At 46.0% G+C, this 19,991-nt stretch overlaps 1 protein-coding gene across 5 annotated transcripts in view; it reads right to left on the bottom strand.

The window, feature by feature from the left end:
* MAPRE2 (microtubule associated protein RP/EB family member 2) overlaps nucleotides 1-19,991 on the bottom strand; it is a 115,373-nt gene that overhangs the window by 30,555 nt on the left and 64,827 nt on the right. For 4 of the 5 annotated variants that reach the window (XM_036321286.1, XM_036321284.1, XM_036321282.1 and 1 more), the window contains one exon: nucleotides 17,441-17,568. The exons of the other annotated variant lie outside the window; for it this stretch is intronic. In XM_036321286.1, coding sequence (XP_036177179.1) covers nucleotides 17,441-17,561 — 121 coding nt within the window. In that variant the 5' untranslated portion in view covers nucleotides 17,562-17,568. The remainder of the gene's footprint in view (nucleotides 1-17,440; nucleotides 17,569-19,991) is intronic. 5 annotated transcript variants of the gene reach the window in all.

Below are 19,991 nucleotides of genomic sequence, written 5' to 3'. Positions count from 1 at the left end.
TCATGCTTAGCAACGTTCCCAAACCAAGATGACATAAATATTCACGTGCCGGTTCTTCAAATACTTTTATGGTTTCAGGTTTTACATGGACATTCTGAACCCACGTGGAGTTTATTTCGGTCTCTGACAGATACGGGAGGTTCTAGCTGTGCGGACCCCACGTTAGTGGGAACCGGCATTTTGGGCTCCAGCATTTGGGCACCTTCCTACCCGAGCTGATGCCCCAGTGCCCCGCCCCCTACTCTAGTAGCAAAAGTGGGCAGCCACCCCTCCCACCCCCAGCAGTAAGCACGCCGGCCGCCCGGCCACCAGGCTCTGCATCTGGGTGCTCACTGCGTCTCGGGGTCGGAGGGAGTGACAGGAGCACGCGGGGACCCTGAGCATGCAGTCACGGTCGCAGGGTGGGTCTGGAGAACTGAAACAGCGACACAGCACTGTGGCCGCCTCACCACTCGTCCAGGGGCACGAGGCAGGCTGTCCCGGCTCCTGAGCATCTTTTGGTTGCGGTCATTTTCTGAGTGTGGTTTCCCACGGATGCTGTTTCCCAGTATCCTTCCTTTCAATCAGGGGTGGGGAACCTTTCTTCAGTCAAGAGCCATGTAGATGTTTATAACATGAGTCCAGGGCCATACACAATTATCAACCTAAACATTAGCTGCTCTATTCGGTCAAGCATTTAATGGATTCACCCTGAAGGCCTTGGCAGGGCCGGACCAAATGACGTCACGGTCTGTATAAGGCCGGACGTTCCCCACCCTGCTTTAAAGCATTTTCTGCCAGGAGTATTTTCTTCTATTTTCAACCCAAAAGGCCAACTGATAAGGGTGGCTAAGTGTTGAACACCATTATTTCACAAATGACCTATACTTTTCCCACTGAGGAAAAACAGTATCTTTACTATATATTACTTCCCAAATACATGCATTTAGGTCTCTTTCTAGATTTAAAATGTACTACTATCTGTAGAATAATTTTCCCTTTCCCCTTAAAAATTTCTTGAATTTTATCATGCAGTTGTCCTTTCTATTATATTTTTTTAATTTGTCATTCATGGCATAAAGAAAATCAAAATTTAAAAAAATTACTCATTTACTACTTAATAACAGAACTTTATTAAGATATAATGCACACATCATAAAGTTCAACCTTTTAAAGTATATTTCATGGTTTTTAATATAGTCACAGAATTGTGCAACCATCAGAAGATTTTAATTACCCCCAAAAGAAACGCCATGCCTATTAGCAATTCTCTCTTCTCTCCTCCCACCAGACTCTCGTAACCACTAATCTATTTTCTGTCTCTATGAATTTGCCTAATTTTGATATTTAATATAAATGAGATCATGAAATAGGTGGCCTTTGTGTCTGGTTTCTCTCACTTAGCAAAATCTTTCAAGGTGCATCCATGTTGTGGTGTATCCGAAGCTCCTACTCCTTTTTATGGTTGATAATACTCTATTGTTATTATTGAATATTATGACTATACACATTTTATTGCCCCTTCGTGCTATGAACATTTGTGGACAAGGTTTTGCATGGACAAACGTTTTTAGTTCTCTTGGGACACACCTGGGAGTGGATATGCTAACTCTATATTTAACATTTGAAGAGCTGCCAATGTTGTGATTTTATATATTAATATATACTTTTAATATTTCATTTTACGTGTGTGTGTGTATATATATATATATATATACACACATATATATATATATATATATATATATATATATATTAAGCATTTCATCTCTCCCCTGCCTACCTCCCTCTCCTCCTGTATATATTTATACACACATATACATAGAAATATAACTACTATCAAAATCTCACTTTCCTCAAAATATGATGCAATCTTTGGAGAAGGCACGAAGTTATATCAGTTCCTGCCACAGCTACTCACATCGCCCATCTGAATTTTTCGCAGGACAAGGAACTATTATACAGAAATGCCTATATCACTGGGGGACTCAGTCCCAACTTTCCACAGTCTTACTCGGTGCTGATGAAGGGTCAGAAGAAACCAACGACCACCTTACTGTACGGGATGCATCTACATGATTTATCTAAACGATCTGCAATAGCTCGTCTCTCCATCTAACACCAGCAAGGACGGGGAGGGGGCGGGGAAGGACAGAGAGCTGGACTGTGCTCCTCGGATCTCAGCCTTCCTCATCTTGAATGAACCGTGACATGTCATCACACTCTTCTAAGCCAACAGTATTCCTATCTGCAAAACGTCAGGTTTGGATGGATCTCCCAGCTCTAAAATTAGATGGTTCTCTAATTCTCAGCGTCCCTTGTAAGGGATCCTGGCTGTTTCTGCTAACTTGGAGATAGTGCTTCACCCTCATATGACTTAGACTTTTGCCAGTGCTCCTGCTCCTAGCCACGGCCATCTTTCGTCACAGTTGGCGTAAGAGACACGAGTACCCAGCTGCACAGGCTCCCAGGGGCACAGGCTCCCAGGGGCACCGCCTACGGACGCCCTCCGGATTGCAGGTCCGGTGATGCTATCTCCCACACATGCCCTTTGAGCTCTTGGTATGCATCTACTCAGCAACACACCACATTTTCTCTCTTCAGCAGGTGAATGTGAAATAGCTTTCATTTTAGAACTACCTTTCATATTAGAATTTAATCGAATATTAAACAGCTTTCATATTAATTACAAAATCCTAATTTCCGCTTTCAGTCCTGTCTTTCCTTGAACGGACCTTCCTACAGAAAAGCATCTGTCATGGCGCCAAGGCCCACACCTCATGCCGCGGTGCCCCCTGGGAAGTCAGGGCTTCCTACCAAGGAGAGTGAGACTGCGAAACGGAGCTGCCTCCTCCCCACTCCGCAGCCACCTCTCTACCTGCACAAGCGCAGGCCTGGAGAGTTTAAAGGCAGCTGGGAAATGATGCTTTGAAACGTGAATGTTTTAAAGGAACTGAAAATCTCCAAGTTCAACTGCATTTTTCTAATCCAACAAAAACATGCTGGAGTTAGGAGCAGCTCCCTGCTGTTTGCACAGGCGTCCCTCACGGCCCTGGCACAGACGGCAGCCGATAGCCTGTCACCACGGTATCACTTCCCCCCGGTCACGGGGCTCAGAAGGCCGCCTGCTGCACCTGCCCAGGCACAGAGGCAGCAGACAGATTGGGGCCCAGAAACCCCGTTTCCACTGAGCTCCCGCCTGCAAGTCCCAGGGCCCTCCACTGAGCTTCCTGCTGCTCCCACACGGCCTGGAGTTATGTCAGAAACTTTTAATTCAGATTTTAAATAAATCCCAGAGACAAGCGACTTCAAGCTGATTCCATGCAGAAGAATGGAGTGACGGCCAGCAGGAAGATGCCACGCCCGTGGGCAGACAGGAGGCCGATGTGAGCTGGGCAGAGTGCTGAAGACCCCCCCCCCCCCCCCGCCACCCACCCATACAAACAGTGAGTCCTCAAAGGCCATTTTCATCTCCCTTCTTTCACAGAAAAAGGAATAAGTCAGCAACCACTTCTCAGGCAGATGTGTTTTTATGGTATCAACAGATCCAGTCCAAGGCCTGTCACACCACAGGGCTGGGTGCTCATCTGACATGTGCCCTCAGGTTCTTACTATTTCCTATGACATGAAAACCTTCTTAAGGATCTTATATGCAAACTGCAGTTTATGCTGCAAACGGCAGTGCCAGGTGCCCACATTCTGTTCACAACCTGCCTTCAAGAACCAAGACTACCTGGCCGGTGAGGCTCAGTTGGTTGAGTGTCGTCCCATGCACCAAGGGGTCACCGGTTCGAATTCCAGGCAGGCACATGCCCAGGCTGTGGGGTGCAAAGGGGAGGCAACCAATCGATGTTTCTCTCTCCCTCTCCCTTCCCCTCTCTCGAAAATCAATAAAAACTTTTTTAAAAAAGAAGCAAGCATACTTTTTAGAAAGTAAAGTTGCCTTTCAATCAGATTTTTATTAAGAAGCTTAGCCTGTTTGGCTCATGGACTGAAGGGTCTAGGGCAGGGGTGGGCAAACTTTTTGACTCGAGGGCCACAATGGGTTCTTAAACTGGACCGGAGGGCCGGAACAAAAGCATGGATGGAGTGTTTGTGTGAACTAATATAAATTCAAAGTAAACATCATTACATAAAAGGGTGCGGTCTTTTTTTTTTTAGTTTTATTCATTTCAAACGGACCGGATTCGGCCCGCGGGCCGTAGTTTGCCCACGGCTGGTCTAGGGTTTGATTCCAGTCAAGGGCATGTACGTTGGTTGCAGGCTCGATCCCTGGCCCCGGTGCATGGGGGAGACAACCAATCAATGTTTCTCTCTGTCTCTCCCCCTCCCTTCCATTCTCTCTAGAAATCAATAGGAAAAATATCCTTGGGTGAGGGTTAACAAAAAAATAAAAAAAATAAAAAAGCATTGCAAAACAATGTTAAAAATGAGATCTGCTGTATAGAAAACTGATCAAATATTAAGATCAATGTGCTGAGTTAATTTAAAAGTGTTTCTTCATCAAAAAATCATGGAAGAATGGAAAATATTTTCCTTTATCTTTCAAAAGGAATTTTCAAGAGTGAAGGTCTGCATACCAATAGCCCTTGATTAATATTTAGGCATCAATATTTTTACTAAAAAGTAAATTTCAGAGAAATAACTAGAGTATAACAAATAAAAAGTTACAATATTCAGAAGCAAGCTGATATATTATGAGTGGTATTTGTGAAAATAACTTTTTGTAGAAATTAACTATAACTTTCTGAGTTGAAAAACTATCATGTAAAGAACGCTGACGCACAAATGGACAGTTTACACCTGTTCTCGCCAACGAAATCCTCGCTACCCTGTCACTGGCCACCTTGCACTTCAATGCTTTAGGGGAAAAGTACAAAACTTCACATCTGCCTGTTGATACAAAAAAGGATCCAGCCAACTGGATGAAGGAAGAAAAGGCAAGTGATGAACTGTCTTGTTGGTCTGGGAGATTCTTTTCATCTGCTCATTGAGGGCCAGGTGTTGGGTGAGGTTTCACGTCTAGCTGCTAACCTGGCGGTGTGCTCCAGGGAAATGCGTTCTCCATTTGGCCTTTATAAGGGGATCTAGGATGCAGGAGGGGGGAGGACTTGGAGTGCAGGCAGGAACGAGGATGCAGGAGGGGGAGGACTTGGAGTGCAGGCAGGAACGCCGGGCAGGACAAAATGTCACTGGCTCCCAGGAGCCTAATACCTAAACTGGCAGCGAGACGTCCCAGAGCAGAAGTCGAGAGCAGAGCTAAAGTTAGAGTCTGGCGTTCTAGAGAGAGAAGGAAAGGAGGCACAAACAGCCTTTTTATTACAAATAAAAAACAAGTTAGAAAGGTACATAGGAAACCCATCCTGCAAGGGGCAGTTTTCTTATGAGGGTCATCAAAATGGAAAGTTCTAGAAAGCTGTACTGTCAGGGGTACAGTTCTCTGTGTGCACTCACATATTTTCACACAGTTGGGTGTATTACCTCCTCTGATGGACAAAGACTTTTTTGGAAGTGCGAAGTTACATGACCGACTGTAAAAAAGGAAGATTTATTTCAGAAAGGCTTGAGTAGGAGGCAAAAATGAGATTTCCCGTCTCATTTTCGTGGCTGTACGTCACCGCTGAGGAAATGCCCACCTACCTGCTGGTGTTTTAGAAAGATGCCACTTTATTAACCAACGAAAAACAATAAACCAACAAAAAAACTGACTGAGGAACGTGACCTCAATCTTAAAGAACCCAGGAATTTAGCGTTGAGAGAACAGAGGAACACACATGGGAACACCAACAAAAGTACGAAAAAAACTGTAAGTGCTAAACTACCTCCAAGACACACAAACACGAAAGGAGTTCAAAAATTCCACCCAGTGAAACCCAAGAAAGAGTCATCCATGTTGTCGGGCAGATCAAGTCAACTTGCAGGGTCACGTCCACTCTTCAAGGAGCGTACCCTCCAATGCCAAGGTTACGGGTGCTCAGTGGGCATGAGGCTGCAGAGTCCTGACAACGGGGAGGGAGGGGGCCAGCTTGCATCTGGCTGGAGGTGACGGGGAGGAATGGGGGGGTGGGGGTGGGGGCGCCACTGCAGGTGGCCCTCGGGGATGGGAAGAGAGTTAGAACGTGTGGTGAGAGACGAGTTTGGGAAACTGTAGGCCAGTCATGGCGAACCTATGACACGTGTGTCAGAGGTGACACGTGAACTCATTTTTTTGGTTGATTTTTCTTTGTTAAATGGCATTTAAATATATTAAGTAAATATCAAAAATATAAATCTTTGTTTTACTATAGTTGCAAATATCAAAAAATTTCTATATGTGACACGGCACCAGAGTTAAGTTAGGGTTTTTCAAAATGCTGACACGCCGAGCTCAGAAGGTTCGCCATCACTGCTGTAGGCCATGGGGGGGGCGGGGGGGGGGAATGGAGGCAGATATTGGAAACGTGGGGTTGCAGGCACACGACTTTAAAAACCAGGAGAAAAAGAATTTAATTTGGTGGGTGGTAGGGAGCCAATGCTTATTTCTGGGCACAAGTGTCTACAGAGAGAGTGCCTAAAGTCCAATTTTAAGAACATATCTATTTTAAGGGCAAATGAGATTAAGGGTAAGAAACCTGAAGCTTACACACTTTCCCCATTTCTCAGGGGATTTCTACTGAATTATTACCCACATCATCCGATCCACAGGTCTCTTCGCCAGGCCCCTACGGAAACTCCAGGCACCTCAGCTGGTGAAGCGGCTCTTAGGACAGCAGATGTGATGCTATCGACTGGCCAGCACACCGCACCCCCTGCCACACGAGGGCCCATGCCCTCAGGCTGCTGTGTGTGGCAGAGGCCACTGTCCTGGGACCGGGAGCTCCACGGTTCTTCCCCACCTACGCCACGGCACCTGCCCCAGGCGTGCAGGCTCCGGGCTCCTCACTGGTCGCCACTCTCCCCCCAAGCCCAGCGCCAGCTCTGGCCGACACCAGAGACGAGCTCCCCAATGGAGGCAGAGGGGCCAGAGAGAGCCCAGAAGCCAGGCTGGTACCAAAGGGAGCCCCAGCAATTAGAGGAGCTGCCCCCTGACATGCATGAAGACGGTGAGAGGTCGGAGAGTATGTTTCTACAATGAATCGCTTTCTTCATCGTTCACAGGTTCATCCCAGGACACGCTGCTTTTCTAAGCACAACTCCAGTATCAGGAGGAACCCAAACTCGAATGAGGAATGTACACGTGTTTACCTCAGCGACTCCATCGGATGGCCACAGGACAAATAAAAGCAGAATGGGATTTAATTTCAGTGAAAAGGAAAAGAAAACAGGACAGGAGGTTTTTTGAAACAGTGGATTTAAACACAATTATGTGTAAATTTAAAACTGACGTCCATGTTTTTATTAAACTCTGGCTCCGCAGAGCTCTGGAGCTCCTCCAGGAACTGCCACAGTGCGGTCCAGGAGGAAGGAACGTGGAAGGCGAGCCTCCGGGAGGAGAATGTGGAGAAACTGCAGGAAGTCGTGCTGGCGTGGGTCTCACACTCACATGCTTCTTACTGTCAAATAACTTGGTCATAAAAGCTTATGAGTGTTAATACTTGGGTAAGAACAAACCCTTGGAACAGAGAGAACAGGATGACGTAACGGTGACAGGGTAGAAAAACCCAACCTGAAGAGTGATGGCTATTTTGAGAGTTGCCAAGCAATTCGATTATTCTGTTCCCAGGAATGCAATTCTAACATGTCCAAGCACTGGACAGTGACTTCTGACACTTTTTTAAAAATAGTGCCTACATAGATGGCAAACTGTACGGTTAAAATCACAATTCAGAACAAAAAGCGTTACAAAAATGTTTTCCTCTGAAGAACAGCAGAACTTGGAGATACTTGGCTTGGTCACCTTAGTTGGGTAGAAACCGGAGAGCCTACTGATGCTTCAGATGTTCTCATGCACAGATGCCCACTTAGTGTTACATGCTGTCTGATGGTGCACACACAACATTAGTGTTACATGCTGTCTGATGGTGCACAGATGCCCATTTAGTGTTACATGCTGTCTGATGGTGCACAGACAACATTAGTGTTACATGTTGTCTGATGGTGCACAGACAACATTAGTGTTACATGCTGTCTGATGGTGCACAGACAACATTAGTGTTACATGCTGTCTGATGGTGCACAGACAACATTAGTGTTACATGCTGTCTGATGGTGCACACACAACATTAGTGTTACATGCTGTCTGATGGTGCACAGACAACATTAGTGTTACATGCTGTCTGATGGTGCACAGACAACATTAGTGTTACATGCTGCCTGATGGTGCACAGACAACATTAGTGTTACATGCTGTCTGATGGTGCACAGACAACATTAGTGTTACATGCTGTCTGATGGTGCACAGACATTAGTGTTACATGCTGTCTGATGGTGCACAGACAACATTAGTGTTACATGCTGTCTGATGGTGCACAGACATTAGTGTTACATGCTGTCTGATGGTGCACAGACAACATTAGTGTTACATGCTGTCTGACGGTGCACAGACATTAGTGTTACATGCTGTCTGATGGTGCACAGACATTAGTGTTACATGCTGTCTGATGGTGCACAGACAACATTAGTGTTACATGCTGTCTGATGGTACACAGACAACATTAGTGTTACATGCTGTCTGATGGTGCACAGACAACATTAGTGTTACATGCTGTCTGATGGTACACAGACAACATTAGTGTTATATGCTGTTTGATGATGAGATGTCTACTTTTTTCCAATGGCCTTGTTCCACCTTCGCTTTGTATGTGGGTAAGCTGAGGAAAAAACCTTGAATGCTCTGGTTGCAAATGTGTCAGGGAGAACTGTGGTAGTTAAAGAACGGGTCCTAACCGGGTATGACCTGTATTTTTTGTATATGGCTGTATCCCAGATCTTAGCCCATCATCTGACATGCTGTAGGCACTCAATAAATATATGCTGACTTCAGGAATACATAAAACATGGAATCAAGACCTAAATGGTACCTTTACTCAAGGTTTCCATCTTCCTCCTCTTGGCCCAAATCCTATCTTTGTTTGAACAGCATTTCAATTAAATTCCATTTCATAAGTAGTTATTGACCATCCACTAAATGTGCATGGCTGTTTGGCCAGGGACCCAACCAAGGTAAAGATAAGTTTTTCTGGACAAAAATCATCTTTCCTTTCTTTGAGCTTTTATCCTCTTGTATAAAATAGGAATAAAAAAATCCTATTCTTCTGCACAGGGTTGTTATAAGAATGGAAATGAATACTACATATAAAAGCACAATGAAAATAGTAAAGAAAATATGTAAAAGTTGCAACATTATGACATCATTACACCCTTAAAGTATAAAAGGATGTATTTTACTTTATTATGGTTAAAATAATCAGAGCTTTAAAAATGAATAGGCTGGCCCTAACCAGTTTGGCTCAGTGGATAGAGTGTTGGACTGCGGACTGAAGGGTTCTGGTTTGATTCCGGTCAAGGGCACATGCCCGGGTTGCAGGCTGGATCCCTAGTAAGGGAGCGTGCAGGAGGCAGCCGATCAGTGATTCCCTCTCATCATTGATGTTTTTATCTCTCTTCCTCTTTGAAATCAATAAAAAATAAAAATGAATAGGCTGGTGTGACTCAGTTGGTTGGGTGTCATCCCATGTACTAAGGTGTTGCTGGTTAGATTCCCAGGTGGGGCACATGCCTGGGTTTCGGGTTTGATCCCTGGTGGGGGGTGGGCCGTGCAGGAGTCAGCGGATCAGTATTTCTCTTTCCATTGATGTTTCTATCTCTCTCCCTCTCTAGAGAGCAATAAAAAATATATTATTTTTTAAAAATGATAATAGGATTGAATAGGATTATTTTAGATATGGAATGTGAATTTCCAAAATGCATGTTTCAGATTCAGAGGGCAAAGAACCAAAGAACAAAATGAAATGAGGTCCTTGGCCTCCCACTAACAAAGAAAGGGTATGAACACATTCCTAAGAGCCTCCAGCTTATCTGCTGAAAAACATTTGAGGGTTTCTCCAGTTCTTAAGTCTTTCCCCAGATAAACATATGAGGTGCTTAAGTAATCACAAAGTCATTTATAAAAGGAAATGACTGTTCTCCCCACTTTTATACTCTTCCTGTTAAAGTCTTTAGATGATTAAAACTGAAAAGGAGAAAAGGGAAAGAAAAATAGCAATACAAATGCAAAATAATGTTTTATTGGGAACATATCCATCATGTAAAGTAACTGACATCGTTAGAAAAATCAAAAGAACTTACAATATACTGGAACATACATTTTTTTTTTATGACACGGGTTTTTATATATCTTGGTGAATGACTTCAAAAAACATATCATATGCTTTAAAAGTAAGCATCTTGCCAAAACCGGTTTGGCTCAGTGGATAGAGCGTCGGCCTGTGGACTGAAAGGTCCCAGGTTCGATTCCGGTCAAGGGCATGTACCTGGGTTGCGGGCACATCCCCAGTAGGAGATGTGCAGGAGGCAGCTGATCGATGTTTCTCTCTCATCGATGTTTCTAACTCTCTATCTCTCTCCCTTCCTCTCTGTAAAAAATCAATAAAATATATTTAAAAAAAAAAAAAGTAAGCATCTTATCATAAAACAAAGACAACATCAGGAGAGAAGGGACTGTAAGGTTTCTGAAATTAGAATTATGAATTACGATGAGTCTGAAACACACTATATCCTTGGGCTCCAACCCTGTTCTCCACACACTTCGCAGAGATTCCTGGGGCCATGGAGCTGGGTTTCCAGGTAGTAAGACTGATGGAGTGGATGCTGGGCTTCATATCTACTCACTGTTCTAAGCCCTCCGCTCCCATCAGCACCACCTCCTCACTCACCCGCCCTCACTGTTCTAAGCCCTCCGCTCCCATCAGCACCACCTCCTCACTCACCCGCCCTCACTGTTCTAAGCCCTCCACTCCCATCAGTACCACCTCCTCACTCACCCGCCCTCACTGTTCTAAGCCCTCCGCTCCCATCAGTACCACCTCCTCACTCACCCGCCCTCACTGTTCTAAGCCCTCCGCTCCCATCAGTACCACCTCCTCACTCACCCGCCCTCACTGTTCTAAGCCCTCCGCTCCCATCAGCACCACCTCCTCACTCACCCGCCCTCACTGTTCTAAGCCCTCCACTCTCATCAGTACCACCTCCTCACTCACCCGCCCTCACTGTTCTAAGCCCTCCACTCTCATCAGTACCACCTCCTCACTCACCCGCCCTCACTGTTCTAAGCCCTCCACTCCCATCAGTACCACCTCCTCACTCACCCGCCCTCACTGTTCTAAGCCCTCCACTCTCATCAGCACCACCTCCTCACTCACCCGCCCTCACTGTTCTAAGCCCTCCACTCCCATCAGTACCACCTCCTCACTCACCCGCCCTCACTGTTCTAAGCCCTCCACTCCCATCAGCACCACCTCCTCACTCACCCGCCCTCACTGTTCTAAGCCCTCCACTCCCATCAGTACCACCTCCTCACTCACCCGCCCTCTACTGGTTTTCATGACCTACCTGCCCACAGGACAAAACAGCTCCCATCTCTAGACTCACAGCCATGAACATTCATGGTTTTGGGGCAGGTAAAACTCAGCAGAGCCTTACTGGAGCAGAGTAGAAGGAAAAACTCCCCACAAAACTCCGACCCCAATGAATTGCTTGCTGGAGAGTTTGCAAATTAGCAACATACTTACCAAGAACCCTAAAGACTGAGAATTTTCCCAGTTAAGGGAAAAGAATAAGAGATGAAAGTCTAGGATTTAACTAAGAGTAGTGCTTAGTACAAATTCCTACAATTATTAAATTTCTGTGATCTTATTGAGAATTCTCCAAGACATTGATTAGTTTTAGTTTTTTTTTTAAAATATATTTTACTGATTTTTTACAGAGAGGAAGGGAGAGAGATAGAGAGTTAGAAACATCGATGAGAAAGAAACATCGATCAGCTGCCTCCTGCACATCTCCTACTGGGGATGTGCCCGCAACCCAGGTACATGCCCTTGACCAGAATCGAACCTGGGACCTTTCAGTCCGCAAGCCGACGCTCTATTCACTGAGCCAAACCGGTTTCGGCTAGTTTTAGGTTTCTAATAATATGCCCTCATTTGCTGCATTCCCCCCAAAGCAATGAGAAATTCTATAGTTTCCTGAGAATATCCCACATGTATGCATAGTTGCTTCAAACAGAGTAAAAACGATTTTCACATACTCATACGATGAGGTCATCAGGAACTCTCGGAGAAGACAACACGCTTCAGGCATTTACGGGCTGTACCTAATAAGCACATGCTCTCCTGAGCATGTCCCCACACCACACTCAAGAGGGAGGGACTTCTGGGGTGTTCCCCACTCCCCACACCATGGCCGTTCTAAGTCATCGGGCAGCTCCCAGCCACTCCCAGAGGATCTCCATGGAGGTCCGCCCCGCCCCCCCAGGTCCCCACCCCAGCCCTCCTCCATGTGCTCAAAGTTCTTGCGAAATAGCACTTCCCACAGGGTGGCCTCGAGTCTTCAGTTGGACAGGGCCCTGCTGTATTAAGCTCTCAGAGGACAAGGACCAGTCTTATTCATCTGCGTCCCCAAGGCCTCGTTCAAAGAGGGCGCCAAAATATGTGTGTTAAATAAAAGTTAATTATCACCACTGAATACAATTGTGAGGACAATGAAGATGTGACTGCTTGCAAAGATATGTCATCCATATACGTGGAAAAAAACCTACATTGGCAGTTTGACAAGTGAGGGTGAATGCATACACGCTTTTCCCCAATGGTACGTAGCACTACAAAATGCAGTAAACCCCCCAATAAAAGCAAAAATATCAATTTGCTTATTTTTAGCAACACAGCATCAAGATATATGTAAGTAATTTTAGAAGGAAAAGTTACTGTAGTCTACATTCTGCTTGAAAAATAAACCCCCTTGTAACACGCCCATTCGTTGAGCCACTGGAGTGTTTTGCCCACTGCAGCCGTGACCCTGAGGCTGACCTGTCCCTCCCCCCATGACCACTCCCTTTTGCCCCCTTGCTCTGCAATCAGCTGGGATGCTGAGATCAAGTGAACTTGTTTTAAAATTAGAGAAAAGCTATCAGCCCAAAACTTAAACAAAACAAAAAAAGCACCTCTCTACATAATACATCACACACAAGTGACATTCCATTACAATACAATTACATCTCTAACAACAGTAACACAATCCAAGGTGACTTCACTTTCTTGCAGCAAATAGCCCATGACTTTGTAAAGCTAAGGAGGCAAGCTGCTGAGCTCACAGATGCTGATGAAATAGCCTTACTTGGTTTCAGCCCGGGAGCCACGGAGAGAAGGGCTACTAAATTTAGACGGCGAGCTGATTTCATCACTAACCTGCCCTCCTGACAGGTCTCGGCAGACAGAAGGAAGGAGGCACAGCGGACACCACAGGGATGGGATCAACCTACTTAACAAGCCCAGACGCCACCGAAAGTGGCCACAGAGCACCGGCCCTGCAGGTCCTGGGCGTGGCTGTCAGCCCCACCCTCCGACCCCGCGGGGAGCCACCTGGGACCCAGATCTGTCAATGTGACTACAAGGACCACCATACGATCAGCAGTTCTTCCGGAAGAAGAAAAGACCAGAAATTTGACCCAAGGCAAAGCTTGAAACAATTAGGAGAAGCACAAGTTGAAATGGAATTCAGTCCTGGTATTTTTCCTGTCTTTTTTTTTTTAAAAGATAGTTAAGAAAATACCTAACTTTCCATCTAAAAATGACTGAATTCAAATGACATTTTATTAAAATACTAAAAAGCTCAGGACAATAACTGAGCTGCTCACCAGGCAGTGACAGGGCCGTCAGCTGTTTGCTGGGCCTGTGCGGGAGGGCGGGCGGAGGGGCGGCAGCCCAGAGGGAGGGCGGGCTGCACCCGCCTGTGGGAGTGGGGGGGCTGATGGTCAGGTGCTCGCTGGCCAAGCGCTGGTAGTGACCCAGCCGTGGACCAAAAGCTCGTTAGGGCAGAGATGAGGGGTGGAAAGGAACAGGAAATTGTATGTTTCTTCTGCTCCCCTCAGACGCCCCTTCCCCATTCCTTTCCGTGCTTCCTCGCCACACTGCCCACTACCTTTTCTATCACCTCCAAAAACAGGTGTCTTGCTAAAGCCGCTTTTCGGGGTTTTTAGAACCGAGCTGCCCTCTCTCCCTCTTGAGTGCTTTATAAAATACCCAGTACATTGGTTTGGGCTGATACTGAAGTCCAACAGAACATCCCACCCTTCCAAAAGCCCTATACATTTTATAAACGATTCAACTAAAACGTGAAATATTTTTATGCAGAGCCAACCTGATAGTTTACGGGGCTTAGGCCCCCCCATTCCACTATGGGAAACCCCAAAATATTACTACTTTTCAAAACAGATTCAGGTGAGCAGTATACCTGGTGGTATAGGTGGTATTCACTCCCACTGACAGTCTCTCTCCATTTATACATTTTTTTTTTTTTGCTTGAACTTGCTTTTCACCAGACATAAAGTTGAATGCAAACCAAATACATATATGATTATCTGATGCAGATTTAACGTTCAAAGAAAATTTTCATAAGATGATATCCTTGGGATAAAATAACAGGCGATAAGAGTGCGTCACCGTTTTACAATTTACTGCAATGTATTTCCAAGTGTCCTACCTTCTCACACCATTTTCCCTTTAAAGAGTTTTTAAAATGCTCACATTAGAAACACATGGGAGGTTATTTATGATAAAGGCAGGGCATTCTGAAGGAAATGGAATGCAAATGTGGACACATCAGGTCAGCTTTTTATGAGCTAGAGAAAAGCTGAGTTAGTGTTCATATTAGCTGGAGGGAGATCTCTTAGCTCAGTGGTCAGCAAACTGCGGCTCGCGAGCCACATGCGGCTCTTTGGCCCCTTGAGCGTGGCTCTTCCACAAAATACCGACTTCTGCGCATGGGCCACTAAGTTTCAATCGCACTGTACATGCGCGCCCGCACGTGGTATTTTGTGGAAGAGCCACACTCAAGGGGCCACAGTTTGCCGACCACCGTCTTAGCTGGAAATGCAAAACGAAATAGGAAATAGTGCAAACCGAAAAAAAACCAAGGGGGGGGGGCTGCCAGAATTAGAGCCTAAGTCTTCAGAAAGAGAGTAGGAAATAACTGTGTGGAACAAGGAAAAAAGTCAGTCTCAACAGGTGAAGCTGTTTTGTGTATGCAAACTCCTAAAATACAATCACATTTCAACGGCAAGGAGTTCACATGGAACAGACCTGTCGAATCTCACAAGGAAGGTGGGGGAGGGTGGGTGGGTGGGAAGAGAGCAACCAAAGAACTTGTATGCTTATACGCATAACCCATGGACACAGACAGTAGGGTGGTGAGGGCCTGGGGCGGAGGGTAGGGGCAGGCTAGAAGGGGTCAGTGGGGGAGGGCGGAAAGGGGGACTTACGTAATACTTTCAACAATAAAGATTAAAAAAAATAATAGAGGAATTGAAATAAAAGTTGAGGGAAATATATTACCCAAGCAATGTGACTATTCGGAAGTATAATGAGGGTCAATCACTTAGATCGACAGTATTTGGTTTTGTTTTCATCCTAACAGCACTGTCCTGGCTGCCTTAAATGTCTTCTAGAACAATGAGAGGCATAAATAAGTAAACTCATAAATAAATAAACAGAGAGATAGCACTCTCCCGCTAAACGCCACCGCTAAAGACAAAAGTCACAGACTAAATTATGGATAAGGACACTGCGCCAGGTAGGGCTCTGGGTAATTTAACTACAGTCTTAGTGGTTTGGGTTTTCTCAGAAATGCACTGCGAGCTCCTGGCGGCAGCACACAGCACGGGGTGGGGGGGCTTGTTCTGATGCAGATTGTGGGCTTCACACCCAGATAAACGAGGAAGAAGGTCAAGGAGCTTAAGAATGTGCATTTCCAAGCAGCTCCCAGGAGGGCATACATGCATAACTTTTACACTTTGAAGGTTTGACTTTAAAGAAACTATTGCCTAAAACAAACAAACTTTTTTTTTTTTCCAGCAAAAACATGTTTCAGAGCAGAAAGGTATCTCTAAATCTAAACTCTATTCTCGGCACTGTCTGCCTTGTAGTCTCTGGTAGCCAGTGAGCCATCCCAATGGAAATTCTCTGCTTAGCAGAGATCAAAAGTGTTTCTACAGGTTTCCTCAAGCCACACCTGGCGGCACTGCGGCTGGGTATGGTTGCAAAAGGCACGCCAATGCCTACTTTAAGGTAACCGTACAGATCTTGCTTCAGAACCCGTCACAAATGCTGCTTAACATTTTGGTGAATCTGGCTTGAGGAATTTGAAAGATCTGCAAAGAAACTATGTATATTACTCATAACATTTTATTTATCTAAGAAAAACACACCTCTGATTTGCTCTCATTTGCTAGCAAAACCTCCCCACTGACCTGCACAGGAAGCTCCTATGGGTTCTTTTAACAGAAGAACCGTGACTGGGAATTTCCTCTCGGACTCTTCCTCGCCCTCTTCTGTCCTGTGCCTCTTTTTCTGATAACCAGCCCCATCCCCCTTATCCACATGTACATTCACCCGCTCTGTGGGTAAGATGCGCATTCACTGCAATACAAAGCGGTATGCGCGATTAGCAAAGGGACTGCTAATGACAGAGGGACCTGTGCTAGTTGTGTGGGTTTTCGGGGAGCAAATTAAAAATAAAATGTGAGGGAGCTCCAGAATGCACAGCAAGAGCAGCACAATGAAGACCTGACCGGGTGGCGGGGTGGTGATCTGAAGTTCAGTGAGATGCACGGGGCGTTTTATTCTGGAAGGGCAGGCGCCGAGTCTCAGGGGGCCCTGCAGGGGGAGCGACGACCAGCAGACTTTAAAATGCGAATGGGATTTTACCAAACACGACAGGAAGAGGAAAGACCCCAGCAAAGGGCGTGAGGAAGGGCTCTGGGATGCAGAAGGGAGAGAGTCTTCAGGGAACAAAGTGTTTGGGGGGCTGGGGCGCAGGGGAGAGATGCGCACAGTGAAACCGAGGAGAGGGGCTGCAGCCAGAACAGAAAGGACCTTCTCAGCCGCAGGGAGAGTTTGAATCTTTTCTCCAGGGGAGGACAACGCGGAGCCCTGAAGGTTTTGAGGGACAAGAGAGCTGCAAGACCCAACCTGTACTGCAGCACCAGAAGGTGGTGGTGGGCAGGGGATGGGAGAGGAGAGGCCGAAGACCAGGCAGGAGGCAGCGCAGAGCTCCAGCGAGCCCAGCCAAAGGCTGCGTCGGGATGGCTTATGCTCTCAGATGCTCGAGGGCTGGTCCCGCCAACACCCCTTAGTCACACCCGAGTCCTCCCCTTTAGTGATAGGGCAGTGCTGACACGCTTCTCCTGCCCCGAAGACACCAGCTGTGGTTCATGAAATCACACTCCACTCGACAGGGAACCGTTAGGTAGACACTGAGAAGAGGGTCTTACCTGAGCAGAGCTGTTCCACTTTCGTGTAGTTTAAAGATACGATGTCATTAACCCATGCGATGATGTCATGTCTGCTCATAGTCTCCTGGGTTATCGAGGTAGAATACACATTGACCGCCATTCCCCAACTAGAAAACAAACAAACAAACAAACATGTTTATTTGCCTAGGAGGAAAAAATTAACTCGGAAGCAGGGCATCCGCTGAAGGTGGGCGTCCCAGGCAGCACTCGAAGGATGGAGAAGCCCTGCTCTGGCTAAGCCCTTTCTCCTCTTTCTATTCTCCACATCTGCCACTTTAGGTTCCTATTATTTACAGGCTTTGTCTCCATTTCTAATATCTCCCTTGCAGTGTTTTCACTGTGGAAGGAACTGGGCTGGTTGTCCTGTAGAGGTCCCACAGTCTGGATTCTGCTCACTGCCTCCCCTTGGTGTGATTTAACACATTCCTCTGTCCCCTGTATTCTTTTTTTAACGCTTAAAAAATGTTAAGTGGAGTTGGTATACAATACTATATTAGTTTCAGGTGTGCAATAGAGTTGTTGGGCTTTTTATACCTTACAATGCGATTGTGGCCCTTGTGTTTTATACACGGGCACTTGGATCGAAAGGTTGATCTGACTCAAGTTCTAACTGAGGGGTCGGGTGGCAAGACTACCTGACTGCGTGTCCGAGCTCCCAGCAGGAGGCACAGGATGCCTGACTGACCCCTGTGATTCGGTAGCCATGGTGGCATCTGCCTACACCTCACAGTTCTTTAGAGACTTCGAAGTGACAGTCTGCTCTTCATTCTTGACCTTCTAGCTGGAGTAACTCTATAAAGAGAAATTTCCCCCTGAGGTGCCAGTCATATCAGAAAGGCAGGAAAGATGCCTGGTACTTTTCCTTAATTTAGCAATTTTCTAAATAAAGAGGCAGTTCCCTGATAGTTTCCAAAGATAACAACCAGGGTTTGATCTTTGAAGTGTAACAATGCACTCATGGACCTAAACGTATGTGACATGCTTCAGTCCAGGCCGTTTCTCTCTCTCCTGACATCAGCTTGCGGAGGGGAACTCGGGCTGGCTCTGAGCTGTCCTGCGAGGTCCTGGAAGTCTTTGGTAATGTCCTTGCTTTCCGGTACGACACCGTGGTCCGGACCCGCACTGTACATTTCCTGCCTCGGACCCCAAACCAGGCATTTCTCTAGAGGCTCCTCATCCCTTTTACTGTACACGGGAGTCAGAGATAATATTTTTAAGCACGACTATATATGACCAAAAAAACTACAGTTTTATAGATTTTTACATGAAAATCTACAGATTTATGAAACTGTGTTCGGCATTCTTATTAACTCTAAAGACGCAATAAAAATCTGTTTTTTACTAAAAATAAATGAATACCCGTCCACCCATCCTTAAAAGCACCCTCCTCTCTAAATTCTCTTCCCCTGAAGACACTCATGCCATTGGCACTCGGATAACGGGAGCATAATTCCTGCTTTTCCACCACAGTATCGAAGGCTGTTTATTTGTTGGTTAATAACTTCCACTGTTTTCTTTAGTCTATCGTTTATTAAACAAAACCATTGCCTTAAACACCCATCCAAAGTTTTAATCAACTTTGTAAATTACATAAATCCTTAAAAGATAAATAATTCAAAATTTAAAGTATTGTGGATGTCGGGTGGGATTTCCGCATGCTGGCCTCCTCCCGGCACCGGTACGCTTTCTAAGGCCTCTCAGGCCGTGCTGAGAGCTTCCGCCTTCATTCCCAGGCAATGTATCCACGACGGAGGGTGAGGCACCAGGGCCCAGACTGTGCTGGACGGCAGCAGGCCAAACTGGGCTGAAATGCTCGTCTAGATGACTTCCAAACAAAACGGAAACCATGCAGGGGAGAGACGACGGACCTCTGTTTTAGAAGGTTAAAGCCATCTACTCGTGAGTACACGTGTGGTTCCCTAAGAGAAGGAGTGTACGCAGGGCAGGGCGAAGAGCTGTGCTGGCTTTTAAAGAATCCAGGAAAACAAGGAAGCAAGTCGTGCTGCAGGCGCTGTCCATGAATCACAATCTCCTCCAGGTCTTTCCTGAGAACGTCCACCTACTCACCTACTCACCTACTCACCCAGGGACAGCAATCCTTCCCCATCTAAACAGACGCCAAGCAAAGCCCTGTGCCCTCAGGGGCTCAGAAGATGACCAGTGAACAATGAACAGCATCTGCTTTTTGCTTGAGAAAAACTCCAAGCACTTTTTACTAGATGGTAGTCACTAGGCTCAGCACTCTCACCTCCACCATGTCTCCCCCCAACCCCTCCCAACCGGCGCAGCTGCAGCCCCAGGAACCCGGTGGAAAGAGCAGCCACCTGCCAGGGACCAGCGGGAAAGCCAGGGTAGAGAACAGACCGAGAGGAAGGGTGAAGAGGAATATTTTCTGAAATAGAACGACACATTAAGTAGATTTCCATACCTATTTCCAATGAATAGTAATGGAATCAACGTAGTTAACGTCTCATTACATCCATGCTGATTAAAATATTATGACCTTTCTCCTCCAAATTTCGCCAAAATA

The sequence above is a fragment of the Myotis myotis genome, unplaced genomic scaffold, assembly GCF_014108235.1.
Source record: "Myotis myotis isolate mMyoMyo1 unplaced genomic scaffold, mMyoMyo1.p scaffold_m19_p_9, whole genome shotgun sequence".
Taxonomy (NCBI): Eukaryota; Metazoa; Chordata; class Mammalia; order Chiroptera; family Vespertilionidae; genus Myotis; species Myotis myotis.
Note: the sequence above shows the minus strand (reverse complement) of the source record. Positions and strands in the feature narration are given on the sequence as shown.